Source organism: Chiloscyllium plagiosum, unplaced genomic scaffold, assembly GCF_037043375.1.
Source record: "Chiloscyllium plagiosum isolate Xiang-an unplaced genomic scaffold, Cpla_swu_hap1 HiC_scaffold_23, whole genome shotgun sequence".
NCBI classification, from domain to species: domain Eukaryota; kingdom Metazoa; phylum Chordata; class Chondrichthyes; order Orectolobiformes; family Hemiscylliidae; genus Chiloscyllium; species Chiloscyllium plagiosum.
Genome location: NW_028270161.1, coordinates 42,642,346 through 42,668,261, shown reverse-complemented (window position 1 = coordinate 42,668,261; position 25,916 = coordinate 42,642,346). Strand labels below are relative to the sequence as shown.

The following is a 25,916-nucleotide window of genomic DNA, read 5'->3' as shown; positions in this document are numbered from 1 at the left end:
TTACAGATAACGTACAGTGGGTATTCCATGGAACTGATACTTACACAGAGACATAATCTTCAGCAAAGAAAAGTAGATGAAATGAGCAATTCCACTTTTTCCAAAGCCTTTTTTTTAAAAAGTCACTAAACAAACATTGAAAGGAAGTGCATAAATAAACAAGATAACTTAGTCCCCTTTGTGTGTAATGTGCCATGGACATCCATATCTAGAAAATATGATTTCAGATGACCATGTGACTTAAGATATACAGATTTCACTTTGTCTTCCAATTGGCAATTTCTCCCATTCTTTTCATGGACTAACAAGCACATAACTATTGCAAAAAATAAAATAATCTTCAAGATCAGTAAATTGACATTAGTGTTCATATTTAAACAACTGCAATCTTATGAATGTAATATTTCCAATTAATGAACAGCATTTAATCAGCAATAAAGTTATTACAATTTCTAACAATCTTTTAGAACTAATTGTAAAACTAATTTTAGTGCAATTTTTGAGGAACATAGATTCTATAGAAGAAGCTGATTTGTAAGGTTTATTGATTTGGCCCATTATATTGTACCTTCAATGCAAAACTAAATTAAATGGTGATTAGACAATTTCTAGCTTTCAGTGGAGACTATTACTTGTGTAGAAAGGTTCAAATTCTGGCCACCTTAATGAAACAAGTGATTGAACAATTTCAAGTTTATTATCAATGAATTACAGAGTATTATGGCACCAAAGGCAGAAAGGTAAATAATTAACTTTCATTGTCCATTTCTAGAATGATGAAGTTTAGAATTAAATGTGGTGAGCATGTGAGCCCCTCAATACGCAATGAGGAAGACTGGGAATAAACAGTCCACGGATTTGAGCATTAACTGATCTCAGCAATGTGAACAAACATTAGAATTACTTTTTTTTTACATTCTGCATTTGTTTCTTGAATTATTACATATAAATACCACTTGTCACTTCATCTCAGTCAGTAGCACCCAAACTTTAAACACACTTAATGAGTTTCAGGCATAGTCAGGCATATATATGCATATTATACAACAGGTGTGGCAGCACAGTGGTTATGATTTCCTTGCTTTCTCTGTCCAAAGGCAGATCAAAGCACAGCACCAAGACCCCCATCATGAATTAGGCAAAAAGGCAGGTACTGAATTCATTCCAGCCAGAATAGGCATCAAACCCCATGTGTTGCCACCAGTCTGATCTAATCCGGCTGTCTAACCAACAGAGCCATCCACCAAGGAGTCCAAAATAATGTAGCATGAAGCTAGGGATAATGATGGTAGAGGCTGAAATTCTTTCCAGCACATGAACTTCAGAGCTATATTTCTTACTTTTTGCTGAATGATTGTCACTCTATGCTCATCCTGAGGATTAGATAATTGCAGGTTTTAACTGCACTTCTGTTTTTGCGTGCAGCCTTATTGGAGGTTAACTCTTCAGATGAAATATCAAATTGAACACTTGTATAAATGTTGTACCTGTAAGAGATATCAGGATTACTGTTGTAGAAGGTTGATCTTAAATGCATTTCATTGAGCTGTTTAGTCCAAACCAACCTTGCAGCTCCTATGAAAAGTGCAGTAAGAATTGCAAATTTACAATAATGAATGGAAAATTGCAGAAGCAAAATCTCACATATTCTCTTTATTGCTTTTTAATATGAAAAGTCAGTAATATTTTACTTTTATCTTTAAAGTTAAATACAATAAAAATAGAGTTGAGAAACACAATAATTATCCGTTACCAGCAAATCTAAGTTAATCTTCTTTTTCCTCAAGATAGCATCATGACATATTTCAGAAATATAATGCTTTTTATTTTTTAAGGTACATTTAGAGCATCGAACAAAACTGGCAACTTCAATTTTGTCCAGCATCATCACTATTCATTCATGGGATTTGAGGTTTACTAACTATTTATTGATCATCCATAACCTTTCTTGGGAAGTTATTGTGTAATAATCGTTTCACATAAAAACAGTGTTTATTTCATAGCTTGAACTTACAGACAGCAACTTTGCAAGATAAATCTGGATATCAGAAATTCAGGCACAGAGATCAATGCACTGCTCATAACTAACCTTCACAGATGGAAAACCGTGAGGCTGTAATGAGCCCAATGTTTAATGGCCATTATATCTACCTGCACCAAACCACTTAATATATAAAAACAAATCCATACTGTACATTGACCAATTAAGAAAAGAAGCTCGAAAAAGTTACACATTCTCTGCCAGTGTAGTTAACTCAGCCACATTAGGGAGATTTAAACAATCCTTGTATAAACGCATGGATGATGATGGAATAGTGTAGGGGGATGAGCTGAGAATAGTTCACAGGTTGGCGCAACATTGAGGGCCGAAGGGCCTGTTCTGCATTGTATTGTTCTATGTTCTAATTGTTAGTATAATATTTATTGTTGGGAAAATGTTAGGATCGATTTTTCAAGGAGGCTTAGAAAATCATTAACCACTATATAGTAAGGCAGAGACAACATGATTTTATGAAAGGGAAGTTGTGTTTGAGATAGTTATTAGAGTTCTTTGAAGATGCAACAAGCAGCATGCAGGAGATGCAGTGCATTTGGATTTCGAAAAGACATTTAATAAGATGCCTCATAAAAGGTTACAGCAAAATATCAGAGGTGATGGTATTGATAGTTGGGTTGGGTGGGAAATGGGGGCCTTTGATTGTGCTGATAGGTTAGAGGATTAGCTAACAGAGAATTGGGATGAATGGGTTACTTCCGGGTTACAAACTGCAACTAGTGGACAACTACAGAAATCAATACTGCGCTTCAATTATTTATACAATGACTTGTATTGTAGCTGCATTTGGTGACTATAAGTTGGAAGCTTGCTGTGAGGAGGATACAATGGGAGATTGTGAGGGAGTTTTGCAAATATTGATGTAAGCAGGCAAAGTATATTAGATTAGATTGCTTACAGTGTGAAAACAGGCCCTTCGGCCCAACAAGTCTACACCAACCCGCCAAAGCGCAACCAGGCCCATTCCCCTACATTTACCCCTTCACCTTACACTACAGGCAATTCAGCATGGCCAATTCACCTAACCTGCACATTTTTGGATTGTGGGAGGAAACCGGAGCACCCGGAGGAAACCCACGCAGACACGGGGAGAATGTGCAAACTCCACACAGAGAGTCGCCTGAGGCGGGAATTGAACCCGGGTCTCTGGCGCTGCGAGGCAGCAGTGGAAGATGTGAGGAAGTACACAGAAGCTTAATATTTAAATGGAGAGAGGCTTTGGAAAACTATAATGCAAATGGATATGGTTGTTCTTGTACAAGAATCACAAATAATTACCACATCAATGCCCAAGTAATTCGGAAAGTAAATGGAATGTTTGTCTTTATTGCATGAGGGTGGGGGTGGAGTACAAAAGTAGGGAAGTCTCAATGAAGCTCTACAGGTAATGGTGAGACTGCATCTGAAGTGTATGTATTTACTTTACAGACTGCCAGAAGTATTATAGTGCAGAAAGAGGCAATTTGTCCTATTGTTTCTGCACTGGTTCTCCAAACGAGCATCATCATGACTTGGGGACATTTCCCCTACCTTTCCCATGTACCCTTACTTAGTGTCTCTATTTGAATAAATATCCAATGGTCCCTTGAATGCCTTGATTGAACTCACCTCTACCAAATATCCAGACAGCACATTTCCCGACCTGAACCACTCCCCTGGAGAAATTTACCTCCCTTCATATTTGCTTCTATTGCTAGTCACTTTAAATCTGTGCCCTCATATTCTTAATCATTTTACAACGAGGAACCATTTTTTTTAATGACAAAAAGAGAAATTGCTGGAAAAGCTCAGCAGGTCTGACAGCTTCTGTGGAAATCAGAGTTAACGTTTCAGGTCCAGTGACTCTTCAATCTGCCAGACCTGCTGAGCTTTTCCAGTAATTTCTCTTTTTGTCATTAAAACTTCTGTCCACGGAAGCTGCCAGACCTGCTGAGTATTTCGGCAATTTCTGTTTTTGTATTTGTTTCGATTTCCAGCATCCACAGCTCTTTCAGCTTTTCATTTACCATTTTTTAATATCTACTCAGTCTAAGCACCTCTTAGTTTTTGAAAAACTCCATCAATCTTGCCTTAGCCTTCTTCTCTCTAAGGACAACTGCCCAATCTCTCCAATCTGTCCTTATTCCAGAAGTTTCTCATCTCTAGAAGCATTCTTGTAAGTCTCTCCTACTCTCTCTCCAATGCATTCACATCCTTCCAAAAGTGTGGCAGCCAGAACTTTACACAATGCTTCAGCTGAAGTTGAATAAACATTTTATACAAGTTCAGCACAACCTCTTTGTTCTTGTACTCTATTCTTCCTATTATTAACACAGCAAGTACAGTATCAACTTGATTAATAGCTGTCTCTACCTATCCTGCCACTTTTAATGATATGTGCACGTGTCCCCAAGTCCTTATACATCCATGCCTCCTTTAGATTTGTATCCCTGATGTTACCCTTTATTTTCTATCAGTCAGACAAGTTTTTATTTAAGCGTCACTATCCCTTGTATTCAATGACCTATAGCTTTGCTCACACATCTCTTGTGTGGCATTGTGTCAAACACCTTCTGGAAATCAATGTACGCCACATAGACAGCATTACCTTCATTGGCTCTTTCTGTTATCTCATCAGAAGAGCAACAGTTAATTACTTAAACATGACATTCCTTTTAGAAATCTACTTACTGAGGGATACACTTCTGTGGAAGCAGGTCAGGGAAGGTCCCTGGCTGGTTCCTGGGATGAAGAGGTTGTTCAATAAAGAATGTTTGGCACTATATTCACTGGAGTGAAGAAGAATGTGAGACAATCTTCTTGCAGCATTCAAGAGTGGATTTGACAGGGTAAATATTGGAAGGATGTTTCCTCTCTTGGAGGAATCTGGAACTAGAGAGGACAGTTTTTAAAAAGCTGTCTGCAATTTTAGACAGAGATGAGGAGGAACTTATTCTCTCAGAGAATCAATAGTCTTTGGAATTGTCTTCCACAGAGAATGGTGAAGGCTGGCTCATTAACTATATTGAAGGCTGAGTTAGATTTTTGATTGACACAGATTATGGGAGACATACAGGATTAGAGCATAAAGGCTGCCACTCAGATCAGCTATGATCTTATTAAAAAGCAATGTAGGTTCATTAGGCCAAATGTTCTGCTGCTGCTCATACTTTACATGATCAGAAGTTGGAAATTCTGCACTGCGTTACTCATCTATCAATTCCCCAAATCTGTCCACCATCGAGAAGTCAAAAGTGTGGTGCTGGAAAAGCACAGCCGGTCAGGCAGCATCCGAGGAGCAGGAGAATCGATGTTTCGAACATAAGCCCTTCATCGGAAACATTCCTGAAGAAGACCTTATGCCCAAAAGCATTGTGCTCCTTGGATACTGCCTAACCAGCTTGCTTTTCTAGCACCACACTTTTTGACTTTGATCTCCAGCATCTGCAGTACTCACTTTCTTCCACCATCTATAAGTCACAAGTCTGACATGTGATGGATTCTCTTCACTTGGCTGAATGAGTGCAACAGTCAAGAAGCACAACACAATCCAGGACGAAGCCTAGTTGATTGCCAGCAAACCTACCACCTTAGCCATTCACTCTGTCCATCACCGATGCACAGTGGCAGCATTGTGTTTTGTATATAGGAATGCAACAGGACATCAAGGCTCGTCCAACAGCACTTTCTAAACCCACAACATCTACCAGCTAGAAGGACAAGGGTACAGAAAGACGACCACCTAAAAACCCTATACTATCCTGACTTGAAATTACATCACTGTTCTTTCCCTGTAACTGAGTCAAAACACTGGAAATCTCTTCCTAAAAATACTATGGGTATACTACCTATCACCAAATAAAAACCAAAAGAAATGTGGATGCTAGAAATCAGAAAGAACAGAAATTGCTGGAAAAGCTCAGCAGTTCTGGCAGCATCTGTGAAGAGAAATCAGATTTAACATGTTTGGTCAAGTGACCCTTCTTCAGAACTGATGATAGCTCAGAAGATGTTGGTTTTTATGCAGAAGATAGGGTGGGGGGAGGAAGAAGGCATTTGGTTTGCTTGCTTTTATTGGTCAGTGCATTGAGTATAGGAGTTGAGACATCAGGTTGCAGATGTCTAGGACATTGGTTCATAAGAACATAAGAACTAGGAGCTGGTGTAGGCCATCTGGTCCTTTGAGCCTGCTCCACCATTCAATAAGATCATGGCTGATCTTTTTGTGGCCTCAGTTCCAGTTATCCGCCTCTCACCGTAACCCTTAATTCCTTCATTGTTCAAAAAAAGTCTATCATTTACTGAAGCAGCATCAACCACCTCCTGGGCAAGGAATTCCATAGATTTACAACCCTCTGGGTGAAAATGTTCCTTCTCAACTCAGTCCAAAATCTGCTCCCCTTAATTTTGATGTTATGCTCCCTTGTCCTAGTTTCACCTGCCAGTGGAAACATCCACTCTACGTCTATCTTATCTATTCCCTTCATTGGTTTATGTTTCTCTAAGATTCCCCCTCATTCTTCTAAATTCCAGTGAATATAATCCCAGTCTACTCAATCTGTCCTCATAAGCCAACCCCCCCACCTCTGAAATCAACTTAGTGAACCGCCTCTTCACCCCCTCCAGTGCCAGTACATCCTTTCTCAAGAAAGGAGACTAAAACTGCATGCAGCACTCCAGGTGTGGCCTCACCAGCACCCCATATAGCTGCAACATAACCTCCATGCATTTAAACTCAATCTCATTAGCAACTAAGGACACAATTCCATTTGCTTTCCTAATTACCTGTGGTACCTGCAGAACAACCCTCTGTGATTCATGCATAAAGACACCCAGGTCCCTCTGCAGAGCAGCATGCTGCAACTTCTTACCATTCAAGTAATAAGCCATTTTTACTGATATTCCAACCAAAATGGATGTTTTCATTGGAAATCTAGGCACACCTCATCCACCGGCTCCCCATTGTCCAGTGTCCGTAATGTCTTCATAGAATGCCAAAAGATTAATTAAGCTCCAGAGACTAAGGTTTAATTCCAGCCGCGGGCAGTGGTCTGTGTGGCGTTTGCACATTCTCCCTGTGTCAGCGTGGGTTTCCTCCGGGTGCTCCGGTTTCCTCCCACAATCTAAAGATGTGCAGATTAAGTGAATTGGCCATGCTAAATTGCCCATAGAGTTCAGGGATATGAAGGTTAGCTGCATTAGTCAGGTGTAAATGTAGAGTAATAGGGTAGAGGAATGGATTTGGGTAGGATACTCTTCAGAGGGTCGGTGTGGATCTGTTGGCTGAAGGGCTTGTTTCTTCCACACCATAAGGATTCTATGAACCCATGCTGCATCTGCCCAGTGGGACAATTTCTATCTAGATGCCTTGCTATTCTTTCTTTGATAATTGACTCAAGCATCTTCCCCACTAAAGACGTTAAACTAACCGATCTATAATTCCCCATCTTTCATCTACTGCCCTTTTTAATCCCAGGTGTCACATTTGCTGTTTTCCAATTCACTGGTTCTGCCATTTTAGGAGTATTGTATGAAATTCTGGTCACCCTGCTTTAGGAAGAAAGTTGTAAAAACAGAAAGGGTTCAGAAAAGATTTACAAGGATGTTGCCATGGTTGAAGGATTTGAGCTATAGTGAGAGGCTGAATTGGCTGGGATGTCGGAGACTGAGGGGTGACCTTGTAGATTTTCATAAAATCATGAGGAGCAAAGACAGGGTAAATAGACAATGACTTTACCCCGGGATGGGAGTGTCCAAAACTAGAGGGCTGAGGTTTACGGTGAAAGTGGAAAAATATGAAAATGACCTGAGGGGCAACGTTTTCATGCAGAGGGTGGTGCATGTATGGAATGAGCTGCCAAAGGAAACTGGTACAATTACAGCATTTGAAAGACATCTGGTGTTGTATGCAAATAGGAAAGGTTTATGGGCCAAATGCTGGCGAATGGGAACAGATTAGGTTAGGACATCTGGTCGGCAGTTACAATTACAACATTTAAAATGCTGGCAAATGGGACTAATAAGAGTCATTGAGACACAGAGATGCACAGCACGGAAACAAACCCCTCAGTCCAACTCGTCCATGCTGACCAGATATCCTAACCTAATCTGGTCCCATTTGTTAGCATTTAAAAAGTTGTAATTGTCCCAGACTCCACCACTTCCTCTGACAGCTCATTCCATACACCCACCCTCTGAGAGAATATTGACCCTTCGGTCCCTTTTAAGTCTTTCCCCTCTCACCCTAAACCTATGCCCTCCAGTCCTGGACTCCCCTACTCCAGGGAAAATATGGGATATCTGGTCAGCATTGGACAAGTTTGACTGAATGGTCTGTTTCCATGCTATATGTCTCTATTATTCTATTACTCTCAACAATAGGTGGGGAGAGAGCCCAAAGAGAGAGAAGGGTAATTGGGCAGACAAAGGAATGGGTAACAAACTGGCTAGGAGATTGGATAGTCATTAATGGGGACTGATAATGGTTAACAAGACCTGGTGTGTGGGGAATGGGGTAAAGAATTGGGAGAGCTCAAGCCATAAAGTTGTTGAGGGCGGCACGGTGGCACAGTGTTTAGCACTGCTGCCTCACAGTGCCAGAGACCCGGGTTCAATTCCCGACTCAGGCGACTGACTGTGTGGAGTTTGCACATTCTCCCCATGTTTGCGTGGGTTTCCTCCGGGTGCTCCGGTTTCCTCCCACGGTCCAAAGATGTGCAGGTCAGGTGAATTGGCCATGCTAAATTGCCCGTAGTGTTAGGTAATGTAGGGGAATGGGTGGGTTTCGCTTCGGCGGGTCGGTGTGGACTTGTTGGGCCGAAAGGCCTGTTTCCACACTATAAGTAATCTAAAATCTAAAAATACTGTATTGAGTCCAGATGGCTGCAGAGTTTCTAAATGAAGAATGAGATGCTGTTCTTCCAGCTTGCACTAAGCTTCTCTGGAGCATTATAGCAAGCCTAAGTCTGAGATAATGGCCAGGGTAAAGGGTGGTGTGTTGAAGTGGCAGGTAACTGGAAACTCAGGGTCTTTTTTGGGGACTGAAGGTAGGTATTCTGTGAAGTGGTCACCCAATCTACATTTTGTTTCCCCAACGTTGAGGATACCACATTGTGAGCAGCGAATGCATTAGACTAGATTACAGCAAGTGGAAGGAGAGCATTGCTTCACTGTCTTCCTGATGGCATCACCAAGATGGACTAGAACAACTCAGGAAGGTGGCTCATCACCAACCACACAAGAATGATTAGGACTGAGGGACAAATGCTGGCTTGGCTAGCAATCTCCAATCCCTTGAATGAACAAACGTAATTAATAATGTGTTAGTTGACAAGGTGGCCTTGCAAGGAAATAGTGTTACCAGACCCAGAGAGTAAAATAACTATTGGCCTGCCTATTCACAATAAAACAAAATACTGATGCACTTTCCTATCCCTGAAAAAACTTTCCGCTGTTTAGGGTAAAGTCTCCCATGAATGGAGATAAAGACTCTATCCAGGACAAACAAATGAGGAGCAGCCTGATTCTGTGGACAAATTGGAGATGATTGCAATGGCCTTATAGTCAAATGTTGGATTGCACAGAGAGTGTGGTGGTTTGAATCTTGAGTTACAAAATAGATTCAATTCATTTTTGTGCAAGGAAAACACCTCTGCAAATAGTTTGGTTTCAGGGTCCTTTGATTCATATGGGCACAGCTCAAAATGAGCTATCACTCCCAAAAGAGGGAATCATGTGATGGCAAGAAAACCAATTAATTCTTCATGCTTGTTGGAGAGAATTTAGCCTGATGGTAATGTCATTGCATTATTGTAGTGGTAGCCTACTACATTGATGACCCAGGTTTAAATCGCACCAAAATAGCTCTTGGAATTTAAATTATTAATATATCTGGAATGAAAAGCTTGTCTCAACCATGGTGAAACTATTGCTATTGTTAAAAGACCCATCCAAGTCACTAATATATTTTAAGGAAGGAAATCCTCCAACCTTCTCAGGTCTGGCCTACACGTGACTCCACAGCAATTTGTTGGTTGACTGTTAACTGTCCATTGAAATGATCCAGTATACCATTCAATTCAAGGGAAAATTGACAACAAATTCTGGCCTTCCTATCAATGCCCACATCCAAAGAAAAAAACTTAGTGAACAAAACTCTATGGCAGTGACTCAAAAAACTCTTTTGGATTCTAGAGATTGCTTTTAGACTTAAAGTTAGTAAAAATAGCCTTCAATTCCATGATAAATTGGCATTGTCTAATACTCAGCAAAGACTGGAAACACATTCTGTAATAATGGATTTGTTTTTGATTGTGTTGTTTTCTGTCATATTTTTACCTTACAGAAGGATGTAAAGGCGAATGGTCTCCATGGTTTAATGAAAACACACCAACTCTGCAAAACAGAGCAGACACCGAGTTATTAAACCAAATGTCAAGTTCTCTGTGTCCATACTATCCCTATAAAATTACAGACATTCAGTGTGAGGCTCTCAAATTTCCCCAGCGCCCAATCAATGAGATGAAAGATAACGTGACATGCGATAAAGAAACAGGACTTGTTTGTACTTACAGTCATCAGGCATCCGAAAGCAGTTTAATGTGTTTGGACTACAGGATAAGAGTTTGCTGTCAGCACCCTACACCCAGCACAAGAGCTACCCCAAAAACATCAGTAACAACCACAACTACCACAGCTCCCACAACATCCACATCCACAACTACCACAGTTCCCACATCATCCACACCCACAACTACCACAGTTCCAACAACACCCTCATCCACAACTACCACAGTTCCAACAACACCCACATCCACAACTACCACAGTTCCAACAACACCCACATCCACAACTACCACGGTTCCAACAACACCCACATCCACAACTACCACAGTTCCAACAACACCCACATCCACAACTACCACAGTTCCCACAACACCCACATCCACAACTACCACAGTTTCAACAAGACCCTCATCCATGCTTACCACAGTTCCAACAACACACACATCCACAACTACCACAGTTCCAACAACACCCACATCCACAACTACCACAGTTCCAACAACACTCACATCCACAACTACCACAGTTCCAACAACACTCACATCCACAACTACCACAGTTCCAACACCCACATCCACAACTACCACAGTTCCAACAACACCCACATCCACAACTACCACAGTTCCAACAACACCCACATCCACAACTACCACAGTTCCAACAACACCCACATCCACAACTACCACAGTTCCAACAACACTCACATCCACAACTACCACAGTTCCCACAACACGCACATCCACAACTACCACAGTTCCCACAACACACACATCCTCAACTACCACAGTTCCCACAACACACACATCCACAACTACCACAGTTCCTACAACACCCACATCCACAAACACCACAGTTCCCACAACACCCACATCCACAACTAGCACAGTTCCCACAACACACACATCCACAACTACCACAGTTCCCACAACACACACATCCACAACTACCACAGTTCCAACAACACCTACAGCCACAACTACCACAGTTCCAACAACACCCACATCCACAACTACCACAGTTCCAACAACACTCACATCCACAACTACCACAGTTCCCACAACAGGCACATCCACAACTACCACAGTTCCAACAACACTCACATCCACAACTACCACAGTTCCAACAACACCCACATCCACAACTACCACATTTCCAACAATATCCACATCCACATCTGTCACAGTTCCAACAACACGCACATCCACAACTACCACAGTTCCAACACACACATCCACTACCACAACAGTTCCAACAACATCCACAACTACACCAGTTCCAACAGCACACACATCTACAATCAGCACAGTTCCAACAACACCCACATCCTCACTTACCACAGTTCCAACAACACCCACATCCACAACTACAACACTTCCTACAACACCCACATCCTCACCTACCACAGTTCCAACACCCACATCCACATCTACCACAGTCCCAACAACACCCACATCAACAGCTACCACAGTTCCTACAACACACACATCCACAACTACCACAGTTCCAACAACACCCACATCCACAACTACCACAGTTCCAACAACAACCACATCCACAACTACCACAGTTCCTACAACACCCACATCCACACCTACCACATTTCCAACAACACCCACATCTACAACCAGCACAGTTCCAACAACATTCACACCCACAACTACCACAGTTCCAACAACACTCAGACCCACAACTACCACAGTTCCTACAACACCCACACCCAGAACTACCACAGTTCCCCCAACACCCACATCCACAACCAGCACAGTTCCAACAACCACGTCCACAACTACCACAGTTCCAACAACACGCACATCCACAACTACCACAGTTCGAACAACACCCACACCCACAACTACCACAGTTCCTAAAACACCCACATCCTCAACTACCACAGTTCCAACACCCACATCCACATCTACCACAGTTCCAACAACACCCACACCCACAACTACCACAGTTCCCACAACACGCACATCCACAACTACAACAGTTCCAACAACACCCACACTCACAACTACAACAGTTCCAACAACACCCACATCTACAACCAGCACAGTTCCAACACTCACATCCTCACCTACCACAGTTCCAACAACACCCACATCCACAACTACAACACTTCCCACAACACCCACATCCTCACCTACCACAGTTCCAACAACACCCACATCCACAACTACAACACTTCCTACAACACCCACATCCTCACCTACCACCGTTCCAACAACTCCCACATCCACATCTATCACAGTTCCCACAACACGCACATCCACAACTACCACAGTTCCAACAACAACCACATCCACAACTACCACAGTTCCTACAACACCCACATCCACACCTACCACAATTCCAACACCCACATCCACAACCAGCACAGTTCCAACAACCACGTCCACAACTACCACAGTTCCAACAACACTCACACCCACAACTACCACAGTTCCAACAACACACTCATCCTCATCTACCACAGTTCCAACAACACCCACACCCAGAACTACCACAGTTCCAACAACATCCACATCCACAACTACCACAGTTCCAACTACCACAGTTCCAACAACACTCACACCGACAACTACCACAGTTCCAACAACACTCACATCCACAACTACTACAGTTCCAACAACACCCACAGCCTCAACTACCACAGTTCTCACAACACCCACATCCACAACTACCACAGTTCCAACAACACCCACATCCACAACTATCACAGTTCCAACAACACCCTCATCCACAACCACCACAGTTCCCACACCACCCACATCCACAACTACCACAGTTCCCACAACACCCACATCCTCAACTACCACAGTTCTCACAACACCCACATCCACAACTACCACAGTTCCAACAACACCCACATCCACAACTACCACAGTTCCAACAACACCCTCATCCACAACCACCACAGTTCCCACATCCACAACTACCACAGTTCCCACAACACCCACATCCACAACTACCACGGTTCCAACAACACCCACATCCACAACTACCACAGTTTCAACAACACCCACATTCACACCTACCACAGTTCCCACAACACCCGTATCCACAACTACCGCAGTTTCAACAAAACACACATCCACAACTACCATAGTTCCAACAACACCCACATCCACAACTACCACAGTTTCCACAACACCCACGTCCTCAACTACCACAGTTCCTACAACACACACATCCACAACTACCCCAACTCCAACAACACCCACATCCACAACTACCATAGTTCCCACAACACACAGAACTACAGCTACCACAATTTCCATAGCACCCACATCCACACATACAACAGTTCCAACAAGACCCACATCCACAATGACCAAAGAATGGACAAGAACCACACTGACAAACATCCCAACATTTATTACCTCACACACAATACCGCTGACAACGCAATGTTTACCAGATCCAAAGCCCACATGTCCAAAATCAGCAAAATTTCTCGATGAAAATGGATGTGAGAAATGGTATTGCTATTGTAAGTATCATTTATATTTGGAATTGATTATTTTTATTCAAAACTCTTTATAAATGATTAATGAGTCTCCTTTGCCCTATCTTCTTTCAGGCCAATGTCAAGTATGGGGAGACCCCCACTATCTCACTTTCGGTGGTACACAGTATGATTTCTTTGAAAATTGCACATACACACTTGTTGAAGAACAAGTTCCCAAATACAATTTCTCAGTTCTCGTCGATAATTATTACTGTTTCGAGGGCCTTCCTATGTCTTGCGCGAGAGGGATAGTTGTGTCTTACAATGAAAGTGTTGTCACTATTACAACTGGACGTCAGCATCTGGTATGTACAACACAATAAACAGTAAATTTGGATTGTTTATCCCTCTAACATCATTAAAAGTGTGAGAAGTGACCTTTTGAAATGGTTAAAATTGTGCCCTTTAATAAAAAATATCGTGGGATATAACAGGACATAAACATAGAAAGTTGTAAAATCAGAGAGTTGTTGCAGTGTGAATCAATCAGAGAACAGTTGGTATTTTATGTCTATAACGACTCTGAAAGGGTAATGGAGTTAGTTCCCTTTCCTTGTTCTTTTCCCAAAGCAACGTTATTTTTTTCTTTCTACAGACAATTATCCACCACTCTTTTGAACGCCACATTTGCATCTTGCTCCATCACATTGTTCGACATTGAAATTCAAACCTTCACTACTTTTTCCTGTAATTATTACTTCTGTCATATTGATCCTTTTGCTTTTTCTAAAAATATATTTTTATTGAACAAATAGATTTTTTTAATATTACAAGTACAAAACAATACAATTCAAAACAGGACTCTGGACCATTTGTCAAAATTTAAACCAGGGGTATCTTCAGCATGTCCCAGTGCAAGGTCTGTATGGGCACTCCTCCCCATTGTCTTTGGTCTTGCGATAGGATTCTTTTGCTTTAATCTTCTTAATGTGGTGTCCCCTGGTTTGTTACCCTACCACCAGTGGAAATGGTCTTTGTTGAAATGATCACCTGGATTTTAAACACTCTATAAAACGTGTCTTAACATAACTGCAAAACCAAAATACTAAAGTTGCTGTAAATCTCGAACAAAAACAGCAAATGCTGGAAATTCTCAATAGGTCAGTTGGCATATATGGAGAGAAACAAAGTCAGATCATTGGCCATTGATCATCACAGACAAAGGAGATGCAGGTACAGGAACCAAGGGGCATTTTGTGCACAAATTATAGAAGTTTGCAGTGCAGATTAAGAACATGTTTATGTGGGCATATAGGATCCTTGGATGAGAGACATTGAGTCAAAAAACAAGATAGTGCTGATGAAAGTAATTTCTGTCTTCTTTCAATCTTCTTTTCACTATGGACAGCAGCCCATCTACTCACAAACTAAAGTACCTCATCCCTGGAATCATTCTGTTAAAACATTTCTGCATTCTCCCTAACACTTCACATCCTTCTTAAAGTATGATACAAAAAATTGAACATAATTATCAAATTGAGGTCAATACATAGCTTTGTGGAGATTAATCATAACTTTATTGGTTCTGCATTCTCCATTTATGAAACGCAAGATCCTAAATGCCCCTTTAGACATGTTCTCAACCACATTGTCACCTTCAGAAATTTCTGCACATATTTTTCCTAATCACTGTTTGTGCATCTCTTTTGCAATTAGAAAGATATATGATAGGAGCAGGAGCTGCTTGCTTGTTAATGACTAATGCAAAGTATTAATTTAGTTCTTTGGCTAATTCTCGTGCCTCCAGCTGCAGACTTGAGTTTTAGCCCCAGTGCTTCTCCTACTCTCTTTCCAATTATACATGCCCATAGAGGACTTCTGGATCTTTTTTTGTTTAAGCTGCTAGCGTCTTCTTATACTTTGCCATTTTTTCCTTTCTTACTTCCACTGTGATCTGACTAAGTGTAGCCTAGTTCTCATTTACATTAACTTGGCATGTATCACACTTGCTCTTTTTTCTGCTTCAGCTTACACTCTATCTCCTTCATCATCAAGGGGCTCTGCCTATGGTTGTCCTGAGTTGACCTGTCATTCAACTGTGCATTGAAATTCCTGAATCATTCCTTCGTTAAGGGTGTTCCATTGTTCTGAAAAAAGATGTGTTCTCACCTCAATGAAATTTGCTTCCCTCAGATTAAATATATTAATTCTATAATGCTCCACATAACCTAAACTTTATGATATTATGATCACTATTGCCAAAATGTTCTCATCCTGACAATTGGTCCATTCATTTCATAGAATCATTTCAGAAACAGATCTCCTTCTTTTACACCATTACTGTCTCAGTCCATATTATGATAAATAAGCCCCAATTCTAATGCTTTAAAGTGTTTGTGCCTTTCTCTAATATCCTACACTTTTGCTGCTGGATAGTATTACCCCTAGTTGGCACCCGTAGTAACTAGGTTATTTGTTCTGTGTGTCCAAGAAAATGTTCTGATTCAGTATATGGATGAACCCACTAGAGAAGGTGCAAAATATGACCTACTATTGGGAAATTAGATTAGATTAGATTCCCCACAGTATGGAAACAGGCCCTTCAGCCCAACAAGTCCACACTGACCATCTGAAGAGCAACCCACCCAGACCCATTACCCACCCCATGTTTACCCATGACTAATGCACCTAACACTATGGGTAATTTTGCATGGCCAATTCACCTGACCTGCACATCTTTTGGATTGTGGGAGTAAACCGGAGTACCCGGAGGAAACGCACCCAGACATGGGGAGAATGTGCGAACTCCACATAGTCGCCCGAGGCGGGAATCGAACCTGCGTCCCTGATGCTGTGAGGCAGCAGTGCTAACCACTTAGCCACCTTGAAATAGGCAGGGCAGGTGACTGAGGTGTCAATGGGGGAGCACTTTGGGGCCAGCGACCATAATTCTATTCGTTTTAAAATAGTGATAGAAAAGGACAGAACACATCTAAAAGTTGAAGTTCTAAATTGGAGAAAGGCTAATTTTGACGGTATTAGAAAAGGACTTTCAAAAGCTGATTAGGGGCAGACATTCGCAGGAAAAGTGACAGCTGGAAATTGAGAAGCCTTAAGAAATGAGATAATTAGAGTCCAGAGATGTATATTCCTGTTAGGGTGAAAGGAAAAGCTGGTAGATGTAGGGAATGCAGAATGACTAGAGAAGTTGAGGGTTTGGTTAAGAGGGTTTGGCCGGAGGAAAGATCACAGAAGTGCTTCACAGGAGGCTCCCAAGCACTGAGGATGTCACCTAGACAGGGGACAAAACGTCTGCAACACAAATTCCCGGCTCGGCGAACAGAACCACAACAAAAGTGCTGCATTTTGGGAAAGCAAATCTTAGCAGGACTTATACACTTAATGGTAAGATCCTAGGTAGTGTTGCTGAACAAAGGTACCTTGAAGTGCAGGTTCATAGCTCTTTGAAAGTGGAGTTGCAGGTAGATAGGATAGTGAAGAAGGCATTTGGCATACTTTCCTTTATTGATCAGAGTATTGAGTTTCAGAGTTAGGAGGTCATGTTGCGGCTGTACAGGACATTAGTTAGGCCGTTGTTGGAATATTGCGTGCAATTCTGGTCTGCTTTCCATCGGAAAGACGTTGTGAAACTTGAAAGGGTTCAAAAAAGATTTACAAGGATGTTGCCAGGGTTGGAGGATTTGAGCTAGAGGGAGAGGTTGAATAGGCTAAGGCTGTTGTCGCTGGAGCGTCAGAGGCTGAGGGGTGACACTATAGAGGTTTTTAAAACCTTCAGGGGCATGGACAGGGTAAATAGACAAAGTCTTTTCCCTGGGGTTGAGGAGTCCAGAACTAGAGGGCATAGGTTTAGGGTGAGAGGGGAAAGATATAAAAGACACCTAAGGGGCAACCTTTTCACGCAGAGGGTGGTACGTGTATGGAATGAGCTGCCAGAGGAAGTGGTGGAGGCTGGTACAATTGCAGTATTTAAAAGGCATCTGGATGGGTGTATGAATAGGAAGGGTTTGGGCTGAGTGCTGGCAAGTGGACTAGATTAGGTTGGGATATCTGGTCAGCATGGACGATTTGGACCAAAGGGTCTTTTTCCATAAGTACATCTCTATGACTCTATGGCTAAATAGTTCTGCCATCAGCCTTCTCAGAATACCAGATGGATTTTTATGTACTACCACTGATCACCTGAGATTAGGTTGGCAGGTCATAAGGCTTGGTGCAAAATTGAGTGTCATGTTGAAGACAAAGGTCATTACCCACCTACATCTCCTGATATTCTGGTATTTTACCAGGCTATTGGCTGCTCCACCAATCATATTCATTGAGCGGTTGAAGTGACCATTGGCATCCTAAGGACCTTCTCCTATCTCTGTTGGTATTTTAACCATGACAAGGGGTTGCACAGCATATAAGAGGTGAAACCCGATGGCTTTTTTTGTGATCTGAGGAGACCTACCTATCTGGACTCCCTGTGCTCAAAAGGGAGCATGCACATGCCCTCGCATGATCTTCCATTCACAAACGTAATGCTCAATACTGCTTGCTACAGCCCAACAGATAGACCCAGGTAAACCACGGTCTCCCCCATACCCTGTTGACCTTCAAATCCAACTCCATGGCTCCTCAACATTGGGACCTGCCAACTGTCCCTATATTGGCCACTACCTCAAGCGTGCTGCTGTGATTGGATAGCTGCTGACCATTCAGGGCTTGACTTTCTCCCCAGTGGTTCTCTCCCTGAGCCAATTGCTCATAAAACTGACCTAAAGTGGAGGTGCGTTCACTCCAACCTTTCAGCCAGGGTAGGTACAACTGCCTCCATGTGATTGCCTCCCATTTTCTCTCTGCCGCATCATTATATTCTCCATTAGTATTGCAAGTAATTGCAAACTCTACTCTTCCTTTCTTTAAATTTCTGTCTTTCTTGAGCATCTTCTATCTCAAGATATTCAGAACCAAGCTTTTATGCCACATTATGTCATTATTTTCCTCTGTAATTCACAAACTACCTTGCCTCATGCATTTTTTACATAGAATATAACAGCACTCACGAACATGAAGGCATTAGAGTTGTTACTATTGAGGTCTCACCTGCCTCAAGACCAATTTCGATGACACAGAAATCTAAACTCCTCCCTCCTGTACCATCTCTACAGCCATGCAGTAATCTGCTCAATCCTCTTGTTCCTGTTCTCATTCATGCAAAATACCAACAGTAGTCCAGAGGTTATTGTTTCTGAGACACTTCTTGCTAAGTCGTGCCTGTAATTCTGGCAATGTCCATATAGCTGCACTGTCCAGACGACCATGGACCTGACTCCAGTTACACTCCCCTGACAAATTAGTATTTACAAATTAATAATGGTTTGAAATGGTTTGTACTCATGGAGCCCCTCCACTACATGCCTGATCTGACTTGATATTTCAGCAGTTATATATTCCCTTTCTGCCTTCACACTATCTTGAAATCTGCTCTCTACATAGCTCTTAGTTTGTGGATGCATAGCAGTGACTCCAGCCACAGCTCAAGCCCAGTGGTCGAGCTGGTAATAGTTACTGCACACAATGTCGTCCAGGACAGAAGAACTGCCTGAGGTTCCCATGTGGAGCAGGATGTGCCTCTAATGGAACAGCAGTGACCTGCCACATCTCTATTTATTGGACTACTATATTAATCTGGTGTAAATAAAACTTAAGACTTTAAAAACAAACTTAAAATACAAAACATGTTTTAATAACTCTAATTCTTTACCTTAGCTCCTTACCTCAATATGCTTCCCTTTCTAACGATCTTATCTTTCATGAGTTCTGCGATTCCTTCCTCTTCTCACTGACTCTGATCTACAATCACTCTTTCTTATTGTGAGACATTTGCTATGACATAGCATTCCTTTAGCGCTTTTGAGAAAGGGGGAGAAATGAGAAGTTTGGCAAAGATTGCTGAGTTTTAAGAAGGGGGCTTTTAGTGCAGGAAATTGAGATAATAGAACTAGAGAGAGTTTTAGAATCCGGGTGACTGAGGGCTTTCCGACCAACAGAGGACAGCGCTGAGGCTAGATTAGATTCCCTACCGTGTGGAAACAGGCCCTTTGGCCCAACCAGTCCACGCCAACCCTCCGAAGAGTAACCGACCCAGACTCATTTCCCTCTGACTAATGCATCTAACACTAAGGGCAATTTACCTGACCTGCACATCTTTGGACTGTGGGAGGAAACCAGTGCACCCAAAGGAAACCCACTCAGACACAGGGAGAATGTGCAAACTCCACACAGACAGTCACCCAAGGGTGGAATCGAACACAGTTCCTTGGCACTGTGAGGCAGCAGTGCTAACCATTGTGCCACCCAATGTGCAGGTACTAAAGAGCAGAGCTGGAATAATGGGCCATCAGTGCTGGGCAGAGGGTTAAGCAGATGGATAATTAAAAAGGGAATAAAGATGTGAAAAAGACATTGGGCGACAAAAAATCATTGTAAGTGAGCTAAAACAGTGGCAATGGATGAAGAAGAAGTAATGAGAAATGGAAAACAGATGTACTATGTGCTTCAATCATCAGAAAATATTATGTGATTTTTCACTGAAATTGTCCAATTATTTAGGATTTTAAACCATTATTCACCTTTACAGATAACATTTGATGGAGCCATTGTGACTGTTCCCTACAGTTTGAATGGAATTGACATATATTCTACACACCACAGTATATATATTTCTATTCCTGAAATACAAGCAATCATAATTGCTTTTGGAGATTCCTTTCAAATTAGATTGTCACAACAATACTTCCTGAACAATACTCAAGGACAGTGTGGTATGTGTACTTCATTTTCAACTATATGTATTCCTGAAAGATGAGATAATCATACTATTTCTTCCAGAGACACTACAGAAACTTGTAAATGAGTATGGATTTTTTTCTCTCTCAAAGGTTCTTGCATGGATGCTGGTGATGATTGTATGAAAAGGGATAGGGAGGTCATGCCAAAACACTGCTGCCACATTGCTGCAAATGACTGGAAAGTTCCTGACCCAAATAAGCCGTACTGTCAACTAACTCCTAAAACTAACTCAAAAGACCCCTGCACTGATACAACTCCCGCTCCAACATGTACCCCAGAAAAAACAATTTGCATGCTACTTTTGGGCAAGTATGTGAATGTTTTCATTCATATTTTACTTTTATCTAAATAAATACAAGAAAGTAAATTGTAAATTGTAAAGATAAAGGTGAACTGATAAAATGCAATTTGCATTTATGAAGAGAATATATATAGCAAGAAAAAATTGGTTGGTCCGCAGATATTTTGAATTTCATAGTCTGCTGTCTCACTCAAGGCATAATTGATGATTTGGAGAATTCATTGCTCCAGATGTAACAATATTTCAGCTATTCCTGGTGTTTGTGTTGTGAAAAAAGTATATGATACACACACTCATATATATGTATTATATGTTAATATCATTTATTTTAGGCTTTGGATGTTGAAACAGAGGCATGTGGGTTTTGATCTCTGTATAAAAGAAGGTTTAATGATTGACTTGTCAGCCTTTCTGGAGCCATGACTTAAAATCAATGTAGTTCAGAGAACAGAGAACTGGGCTCTCTTGAAGTTAAATTGAAGTGACGTTTTTTTATTTGTATTCTGGGAGCTTTACAATCGCAACATTGAAATTCATGATCTTACTTTGAAGAATCAAGATTTTTGCTTAAGAAAACAACATCATAGATTGGAAAGGTTTCAGTTACAATTTGTGGAAGACTGAGCTGAGATTAAATGTAAGAAATATTTTTTCTTTGTGAAATAAGTTAGTTCAGAATAGTAAGAAAATAGGTTACCTTAGTGTAAACAATTTGGTTTGAAAATTCCAGACTAGAAGTGTTTGGTTAGAAGATAAATGAGTCTAAAAGAGTTTATATTGACCAGAAACATAAATTTAATCTGTGAGATAATATAGTTTATTGCGCTATAAAAGAATAAACGTCTTTGTACTTTAATGTTCTTCTTTTTATGGCTTACCACGTAGACCATTTGAAGATTGTCGGAAACACTACAGTGAAGATGTAGATCGTTATTACCAGACTTGTCTCTTTGACCATTGCCATACAAACGAAACAGAATTTGATTGTTCCAGCCTGGAAGCTGCTGCTATTGCTTGTAATGATAGGGGTGTATGTGTCGACTGGAGAAACTTTACAGACGGATATTGCAGTAAGGATAATTATGCTTTTTTTTTCGCCAGAACTAAGAGACCAGTCTTATCTGGAGAGGTTGAAATGACTGTGGCTACTTTCCGTGAAAAAAAAGACTAAAGATTATAAAGTGTTTGATCGATCAGATGTAAAAAGATATATTTCCACTTGTGGGCGAGAGCAAAAATTAAGGGCCAAAAACAGAGATTGTTAATGTTCTTAAAACTCCAGAATGCCAAGAGATGCAGGTCCAAGAAAAGGCAGACATCATTTTCAGTCAATTTTTCACAAATCTGTCATAATCTGTGAACATTCCAGAATTGCTCTATCATAGCTCTGTTTGGGAATTGAGCATTTCAGATCTGTTTTATTATGATTAAAACCAAATTGCTGACAATATCGCTTAGAACCTGACTGATAGGACTACATTTATCTCTTGTATACCCAACACAAAAACCAGGAGTGCATAACAACCACTGGACTTTGAACATGCACTTCCCACAGTTTTCTAGGAAGTAGTTTCAATAGATGCAAAATGAGGTGTACACACCTCATTTCCTGATGTGTACAAGGCAGTGAGCTTCAGGTCTTTTAAGTTAAAACTAACAATAATCAGGCCTCAGGCTATCTCCAACAAGTATGTCTTTGGGTCTATTAAGGCTCTTAAGTATGCTTGAACTTTGTAGATAGTTGAGAAGAGAGAGGAATCAGGAGGTGAGTTACTTATCGCAAAATTTCTAGCTTTTAACCTGCTCTTGAAGCAGCAGTATGTATATGGTTGATCCAAATCTGTTTCTACTCCATGGTAAATCCCAGGATGTTGATGGTGGGGAATTCAGTGATGGTTAATGCTACTGAATTAAAAGGAGTGATAGTTAGGTTCTCTCTCATTGGAGGCTGTCCTTGTGTGGCCCAAATGTTGCATAAATGTTACTTGACACTTATCAGTCCAGACCTGGATGTTCTCAAGGTTTTGCTGCATATGGGCGTGGAATGCTTCAATATCTGAGCAGCCGTGAATAGTGCTGAATGTGGTGCCCACCATCAGTGACCGTGTCTATTTCTGAACTCATGTTGGAGATGGTCTTGATGAAGCAGCAGATGGTAGTTGGGCCAAGGAAATTGCGCTGAAGACTTCTTGCAGTGATGATGTGGGTCTGAGGTGATTGACCTCCAACAACCACAATCATTTTCCAGCTCCCATTCACAGGCTCATCTTCCTCCAGCTCAGAGCTGAAGCCTGTTCTGATCCATTGAACAGCCAAACCATTGTAAAAGTCCCTCATTGTGTCCCAGTTTTCATGGATAAGGCCATCATATTCATGCAAAATAAAACCCTTAAACAATCAAATCCCAAAATGCAGCACAGGAATATTATGAAACAAAATTGGACTTCAAATCAAAGGAGATGAAGTAGATAATCAAAAGTTTTGTCAAAAAGGTAGGTTTAAGGATCATAAAGAATGATAGAGATGCTTCAATAAGCGATTTAAGAACAATTTAAGACACTGTAGGATGTTTGGTTTGATTTTTAGATAGTTCGAATCACTCCGAGATCCCTGGTTCTGACACTGGACTTATTTAGGGAATGTGAAATGCAAAAGACAGTAGACAGGTAATTCAGGGCAAAAGAATCTCTGTGTTTAGTTAACTACAAAAGGTAAGTATAATACAAGAAACAAAAAAAGGCAAATGCAATAAAACAGTGAAATTGACAGAGTTATACAGTAATTAAATAGACTATCGAATTAAACAGAGGCTCAAATACTATTCAAAGCTAAACAGCAGTTTTAATCACAGACATTTCCATCAGGCTACCTACTGTTGGGGTCCTTGCCCTGTCACCACCCACCTTCTCCTCCCTGCCAGCTAGGTTGGAAACTTTGGGGTCTCAGGAATCTCAGCTCCCCCTGGGGAAAACACAGTTTAAGTGTGCGTCCAGTGGCTGAGCTTCTTGCTGCTGGTTCTCTTGGCTTGGAACAGGGCCCTGACACTGGAAGCTCTTGTTCAGGTAGAGCTTGGTTGGCTTCCTACCCTCTTGGATATCTTTAGTTGTAATAATGCTCTTGGTTTGTCTTCCTGATTCACTGTCTCGGTTCGGCCTCCATGATCCTTGGTTCCAAAGTTGCTTGTTGGGGTTAGAGAATGTGGGGAAAATGTTTCAGCAGGAAAAGGCTCTCTCTATGCCCCAGATCAGGGCGAGCAGTTATACAGACAGTGTGCCCCATTATCTCCTCTCAAATCTGTGTTGTATTGTGTTTCTGGTGTTCCCTTTTGTGGTCACTTGGCTTCCTGGTAGTTAAGAGTAGGTGTGAATGTCCAGTATCTCTGTCAAAAAGTGTGGCTGGTCAGGCAGCCTCTGAGGAGCAGGAGAATTAACATTTTGAACATAAGCTCTTCATCAGGAAATTGGTGAGGGGTGTTGCAAGGGGGCTGAGAGATAAATGAGATTGGGGTGGGGCTGGGGGGAAGGTAGCTGGGAATACGATAGTTAGATGGAGGTGGGGGTGATAGGTTGGAGTGGAGGGTGGAGCAGATAGGTGGGAAGGGAGGTGGACAGGTGGGACAGTTCAAGAGGGCAGTGCCGAGTTGGGGGGGTTGGATTTGGGATAAGGTAGGGGGAAGAGAGATGAGGAAACTGGTGAAATTGACATTGATTCCACATGGTTGGAGGGTCCCAAGACGGAAGATGAGGCGTTCTTCCTCTAGTCATTGTGTAGCTAGGATATGGTGGTGAAGGAGGCCAAGGACTTGCATGTCCTTGGCGGAGTGGGAGGGGGAGTTGAAGTGGTCGGCCACAGGGTGGTGGGGTTGTTTAGTGCGTGTGTCCCAGAGATATTCTCTGAAACGTTTCGCATGGACCTAACAAGAGAGTTGTGGAGGGAATGGTCTCTGCGGAATGCTGATAGGGATGGGGAGAGAAATATAGCTTTGGTGTGGGGTCTGACTGTAGGTGGCAGAAATGGTAGAGCATGATGCATTGTATTGGAGATTGGTGGGGTGGAAGGTGAGGACCAGGACAGTTCTGTCCTTGTTGCAGTTGGAGGGGTGGGGTTCAATGGTGGAGGAAATGTGCTGGAGGCTATTGTTGGCCACATGGGAGGGGAAATTGCGGTCCTTGAATTAGGAGGCCATCTGGGATGTTCTGGAGTGGAATTGATCCTCCTGGGAGCAGATGTGGCGGAGGCAGAGGAATTGGGAGTAAGGGGTAGAGTTACTTGACTCTCCTGCTCCTCGGATGCTACCTGACTGACTGTGCTTTTCCAGCGCCACATTTTTTTTAACTCTGATCTCCAGCATCTGCAGTCCTCACTTTGCCCTGTCCGGTATGTCTGTGCATGAGTATTGATTGAGTTGCGCCATTCAGTCTGAGTTGGATGGGGTTTAGGCCTTGTTGATTATTCTTTTAGAGAAAATGAGTGTATTGGGTTTTGGGGCTGAACAATGGTTCCAAGCAGCTATCTTTGTGTCTTGTCTATTTTCCCAGAGCATTGCCCAGCTGATTACCTTGTTCTTTTACTTTTAAAAGTTATTTGAAAAGTTCAGGGGTTTGGTCCACTATTTCAGAATATGGAGATTTTTGCTCAATCCTACAAAGCTTTTGTACTAAAGCAGTGTCATTCAGAAAGGAATGCCTGTTATATGGTTAAATCATTAA

The 25,916-nt window shown here is 41.7% G+C and overlaps 1 protein-coding gene across 1 annotated transcript in view; it reads left to right on the top strand.

The window, feature by feature from the left end:
- The window catches only part of LOC122561445 (uncharacterized), a 94,512-nt gene that overhangs the window by 54,159 nt on the left and 14,437 nt on the right, over window positions 1–25,916 (top strand). Inside the window, exons 30-34 of the mRNA XM_043713188.2 lie at window positions 10,380–14,093; window positions 14,184–14,416; window positions 20,695–20,878; window positions 20,996–21,215; window positions 22,093–22,277. Coding sequence (XP_043569123.2) covers window positions 10,380–14,093; window positions 14,184–14,416; window positions 20,695–20,878; window positions 20,996–21,215; window positions 22,093–22,277 — 4,536 coding nt within the window. The remainder of the gene's footprint in view (window positions 1–10,379; window positions 14,094–14,183; window positions 14,417–20,694; window positions 20,879–20,995; window positions 21,216–22,092; window positions 22,278–25,916) is intronic.